The 5,937-nt window shown below is 34.7% G+C and overlaps 2 protein-coding genes across 2 annotated transcripts; one reads left to right on the top strand and one right to left on the bottom strand.

Moving 5' to 3' along the window:
• Window positions 1-408: 408 nt before the first annotated feature.
• LOC117105891 (ATP synthase mitochondrial F1 complex assembly factor 2-like) lies at window positions 409-2,851 on the top strand (the record flags this gene model as incomplete). Its single annotated transcript, XM_033247196.1, has 3 exons — window positions 409-602; window positions 777-892; window positions 2,478-2,851. Coding segments are annotated over 3 exons (445 nt in total), but the record flags the coding sequence as incomplete, so codon positions are not given.
• Window positions 2,852-3,969: 1,118 nt separating this feature from the next.
• Window positions 3,970-5,915, bottom strand: LOC117105892 (dynein regulatory complex subunit 3-like). Its single transcript, XM_033247197.1, has 2 exons — window positions 5,791-5,915; window positions 3,970-4,711 (listed from the first exon to the last, which is right to left on the bottom strand). The coding sequence occupies exons 1-2, from the start codon at window positions 5,791-5,793 to the stop codon at window positions 4,466-4,468; spliced, it is 249 nt and encodes an 82-aa protein (XP_033103088.1). The 5' UTR covers window positions 5,794-5,915; the 3' UTR covers window positions 3,970-4,465.
• Window positions 5,916-5,937: the final 22 nt, after the last annotated feature.

The raw sequence follows: 5,937 nt of genomic DNA, 5'->3' as shown, positions 1-5,937 counted from the left end.
CCGTATTAGTGACAAATAGGTTAGTGAACGGACATAATGATTTTGTGAAGGGTGGTTATAAGACTTGGACGTGATAGAATTGTGCTCTATTTGTTTTCTTGACCGTGTTTCTATATAGCTTCTTGCCAAGCTATTCACGCTGCAGCGATAAATGTTCTTTATAATCTATTCAATACATTACATTAGTAGCAATTTAATCAATATATTGCTTTAGTAGCAATATGATCAATACATTGCTTTAGTAGCAATATAATCAATACATTTCTTTAGTAGCAATATAATCAATACATTACTTTAGTAGCAATATAATCAATACTTTGCTTTAGTAGCATTATAATTAATACATTGCTTTAGTAGCAATATAATTAATACATTGCTTTAGTAGCAATAATCAATATATTACTGTAGCTACAGACAAGACTTACCAGTAGACTTGGTGGAACTCCAAACAAATGAGTGGGATCCATTGTTGGAGTGGTTCAACAATCGATACGATACAGACGTTACATCCACGATGTCCATCATGCCACCAACGATACCTGAAGACACTAGATCAAAGCTGCAGCATCATCTAATGACTCACAATGACTGGGCATTACTCGGTATGTGTAATGACTAAACATCATTACTAATTTTGAGCAAGCGTTATGAGAGCGAACGTTATGTAATCAAGTAATCAAGTATGCTCAGTTTTTAAATTATATAAAATTGGTAAATTTCTCCTTTACTGTATAGTCATTAATATTATATTATTACTACCATGTTGGATATGATAGGGTATGAAAGTGCGGTGCAATCCTTGAAGTCACTGGTGGTAGCGTTTGCTCTGATGGACCGACATATTCACGTTGAGAGAGCCATGGCATTATCAAGATTAGAAGAGCAATTTCAAGTAAGTCGCAATTAAATATTCATTTTATATCAACCATCAACTAATTATAACATTTCTACTTATTAGGTGTGCAGGCAGTTTTGATAAAAGGAATACTTTACATTTTCAAATTTGCTTTTGTTGTGAAACATGATGATGATAATGACAATAATAAGGATAATGATTATAACAATACTGAAAAGAATTTTGACAATCATTAAAAAAAATAAGGTTTTATATTTATTTCCAATAGAGTTTAAAGAAATTATTTTTTATAAATATTATTTACTCTTGTTGAATAATGATGTATAATTATTACATATAACAATGGTCAGTACAGAATTACAATCTAAAATATTTTTATAAATTATATAAATATTTTGGAATGTGTTTTCAAAACAATTTCATAAAAAAGACAGTAAATATTTATAATTTATTTTATTTTACCTTTTTACAGAGGATGGGATGTAAGTTTATTAAAGTAAGGTCATTATGTTCAATTATTGAAGATGTTCTATAGTTGCTTAAAAAATTATGAAACAAAAATAGAATTGCTCTTATTTAATAAATAACCATATTATTCTGGTACAGTATATGTATTAGAAAGAAAAGATTGGCTTGTTGATTCTATGTTATTTGACCTTTGATTCATATTATGCTAACCAGTCAACTTGCCCACTAGCAAATTTGTCCCTTAAAATCTTGCCCGTAAAAACTGGAATCCAATATTTATTAGTGTATTTTATTTGAGATGTAGGAACAACCAAATCTGCTTTTAGTTTGGCTAGCTACCTGGATACGAATCAAGACACATGCAAAAACAAGACAATCATCTTCTTTCCATTCTAATTGTTGGTACATTTTAAGTACTGCATGCTTACATAGGCATGTGTTTGTAACATTCCTTATGTGGGGACATGTTGCATTTTAGTTGGAATAGACAGTCCAACAAGTTAGGACAGGGTCACAAAGCTGCCTGCCATTTGTCCATGGATTATGATGTTAATTGTTGATAGTTCTGTTTCCTGCAATACCTCAACCGCAGCTGGAAGTAATGCTTCCTCAATTCTACAGGGAGATGGATACTTGTCTGGAAGACCTGGCCAAGTTTTTGGTGATGGTTTGACAGGCTGTTTAAAGTTACACTATGCTCTCCACATAATGGCAACCAAATGTGGAGATCCATAAGGATTTTCAGCTCTTACCATCACATTATGTTATGCAGTCTTTCTAATAATATTGGAGCCAGCCTTGAACTGTAGATAATATATTGTGTTGTATAATAAATGATGTCTGCAACAAGAGCCAAGTGGGTGTGGTGAAGCCAAAAGAATATGACAATTTAGGAATTATCAGGCACCACGCCTGCAGAGTATCACAGTTATTTTAGGGTATGGGTTAATAAGAAGCTAAATTGGAATAAGTAAAATATATTATAAAAAATGTTCAATTTTGACTGAGCTCATTTTTCTAGAAGCCTCACTGCATTTTACATTAGAAATAAAAATAAGCTAAAAGGTTGAAAAATTGAACTCTGTTATAAAATGACTGTAATGTAGTTGAATAATACACTAATAGCCTACACTAACCATTTGTTTTGTTTCAGATATCTAAATGGGGAGAAGTAGAATGGGGGCACCGAATTGATCATATGGATCTGCAAGCAAGAGTTGCAGCTGCAACATTATTTGTCCACCTGGTAACAGAAACAGCGCATATCATTAAGAAAATCGCAGTATGACACCTGTAGAATCCAGTGTTAAATTTGAATGTGATTGCTGGAAACAATAAGGGGAACAGAATCATCAACACTTTGGAAAGGGGATGAAGGACTAACAACAAAAAATAATTCATGCAGAATAAAAATAAATACAATCTAACGTCGCAATTCAAATTAATGTACATTTGAACTCATGATGTAGCATGTAATCCTGTAAATTATGTTCCATATTTGGATGATTAAAAGTATACCTAATATAATTTTGACATATTTTGTTACAAATCTTGTGAATTTTGGAGGTCACAAAAGGAGCTCTCAAGCATTTGGTGTATCTAGGGGAGGGCCCCCAAATCACCATATTTTGCGAATTAGCGCCCCTCAACTGATCATCGAGCCCCCACTTCACTTTTGCACCCCATCAGTCCCCCGACTTCTAGATACGCCACTGCTCTCTAGGTCATTAGAACCTAATAAATCAAAACGATGGTGTTCCCCAACTATGAGAAGCGTCAACACAAGAGCAGTGATGCACATTACCATCCAACCACATGATTCGGAAACATGTTCAGATAGTCAGTGAGGGAGCCAAGGGTTACAAAAGGGAACTACCCAACCTCCAGTAGCACATGGGCATAGGCTGGGGCGTGCACGCATCCCCCATGGTGGCAAATTGGTTCCACTATGTGGATTAAAATACTGAAAATGACCATTAATTTTTCATTGGAATAGGGATTTAGTTGTGCATTCCCAATTTTCGCAACCCCCAGGTTGTTTCACATCCCCCAATGTTAAAACCAGCCTGTGCCCCTGTAGCAGGTAAGAAATCATTAACCAAGTGTAAAATCGTGTAGTTCTTGTTGACTCGTTCATTTTATAGGTAAGTTATGATACAAGGTACATATACGGCCTCATGGAATACCATCTTGGTGAACGGGCCTCCGTTGTAAAAGAGAGATTTTATTATTATTTATTAACAGGTAAGGACACCCCAAAACCTTCCTCTCTCGACCATAAGTTCCACCCATTTAGACCATAGGTCCTTGATTGCCACTCCCGTCATCCCTACCAAAAAAGATCCGCCATGGTGGACGTGTTTGATATAAATCCTCATGTTAGTTCACTTGATATATATACGAATGTAGCATGGGTGGTGTGAATGCCACAAATTTACTCAACTATAGTAGGAACATACCAACTACCAGCAGTTTTAATAAATACAATACTTTCAATTTCAGTAATTTATTATATTGATCAATCATATCACTCATGAAATATATAAAACAAATTTTGTCTCGGGAAAAAATATTCATTCATACTGCATTAAACCAACTTAATACAAAAATAAAAATACAAACTTAAAGCTTAATTATTACTACTATTTTAAACAGCAGGCACTATACAAATTTATTGATTTACTATAACTTTTAATAAATTCTAAAGATGTTTAATGACAATAAATTCACAAGTGACTTGGGCAGCAAGTGTAAAAGCAGTACTGTACATATATACAAATGTATCTCTTTGTATTTGATTATTAATGTGTGTTATAAGATACCGAGAAAAAACTATTAATAAGGTATATTTAAATTCTAAAAATATTCATTCAATGACATTAAATTTGCAAAAATTATTTCTTAAGAATTAAAAAATCTCTACTTTGATATTCAACATTTTTTGAATTTGTGTTACAAACCACTGAGGAAAAACTATGGTAACTGAGAGATATATTGGAATTCTAAGGATATTTAATGACAAATTATTTCCCAAGAATTAAAAAATCTCTACTTGAAATTTTTCCAGATTTGTGTACAAAGATGATATCTTAGCATGTTACTTCCAGCATATAGGTCATATTCTGAGGTCAGAAATGTGAATTAAATGGTTCCCTGCAAGTCCAGCACTTCCAGTTCATCTCCCAAATGATCAATGAAGTTACTGATCTCTTTCACTCTGTCCCTGTTCCTCTTGACTTCCTCTTCGTTGTGGATACCTTCCACGAGACTCGCCATCCAGCCATTGGCTCTTTGTATGATATCATCTTCTCTGTTGTCGATCTTCAACATGTGGACATCGTGCGATGCACTGACAGCATTTGAAATTGTGTCCTTGTCAACAAGTAACTATTGATACACAAAAAAAAGAACCAAGGTCTCACATTACCAATTTAAAAATATTAAATAATTAAAAAAATAAACTTGCCATATATTCAACCCTCGAATTTGAGCATATTTTTGGACATTGGGCATCTACGACACCCGACATCTTGATATGGTCTGATACTCCATTTATACTGCAAGCAAAATTTCGGACATAGCCCAGGATTTTCCAATACCCGGGTTAAAATCTCCCGAGTTGTGGTTAGTGTAAATGTTGAAAAGTCTGACTTGGGTTGCGAAACATTCCAGGATGGACGTGCGGAACGCATTCAGCGTAGGACAACTCGGGTGCATCCCGGAGTCGCCAGTGTAAACAGCACCAAATTTGATTCCGCAATTAGGCTTTACCTGGCACCTACAGCAGCTGTGGTCAGGTAGGCCTAAACTTTGCTAGCAACAGGCTAGGCCTAGACACTATTCAAATTAAACCCTCTACACTCCGGTATAGACAATATCAAAACTTTTTTAATTCGCATAATTTAAAAACAACCTGCAGCTACATTGCTTCAATATTGACAATAATTGAGGCTTTGTGACGATGAGGAACTCGAGCGAAGTGATGATCACCATCATAACAAAAATTGAGGGCGGTTTGAACATGAGTTCGTTGCCAGTGTAAAATGGGGACATTTTCGTTCGATGTAATTGGGAAATTCACTCGGGATTAACACAGGTTTATTCTGCCCTTGGCAGTGTAAAAGGGGTATTATACTGCATCTGGCTGGCTAACAATAGAGCCAAATGTAGGTCTAATCTTCCAAATAATACCTTTTTATGGGGTTTTAAATGTTCATCAAAATCTTTTTTTCCCGCATTTAAAATTCAGTTCATTCATAGTAACAGTTAGTAGCTTCCTATCAGTTGTAAATTAGCATAACAAACGAACATGATTTAAACACACACATATATAAGACGATGCCCGGTTTTACTATCATAATTTGCTATTCCCTTGCTCCCAAAATCCCACAATATCCATTAGTGGATTTCTATCCTCTTAATTGGAGAATCTTCATTCATTGTTTCAACAAATGCATGTTACATACCATTTTAAGATCTTCTGGGAGCTCATCGTCAAGTTCATTTTTTACGTACTTCTCCAACGTAACGATAGCCGTCTCCAGCAGTCGTTCGTGGTGAATATTCTCTAGATCACGAATCTGTGAAATTGTGCGTGGGAGTTAAGAATAAAA

Source organism: Anneissia japonica, unplaced genomic scaffold (genome assembly GCF_011630105.1).
Source record: "Anneissia japonica isolate Jap-2015-1 unplaced genomic scaffold, ASM1163010v1 scaffold48983_len5916_cov207, whole genome shotgun sequence".
Lineage (NCBI taxonomy): Eukaryota > Metazoa > Echinodermata > Crinoidea > Comatulida > Comatulidae > Anneissia > Anneissia japonica.
The sequence above is the reverse complement of the archived record's forward strand: the minus strand, read 5'-3'. Positions and strand labels throughout refer to the sequence as shown.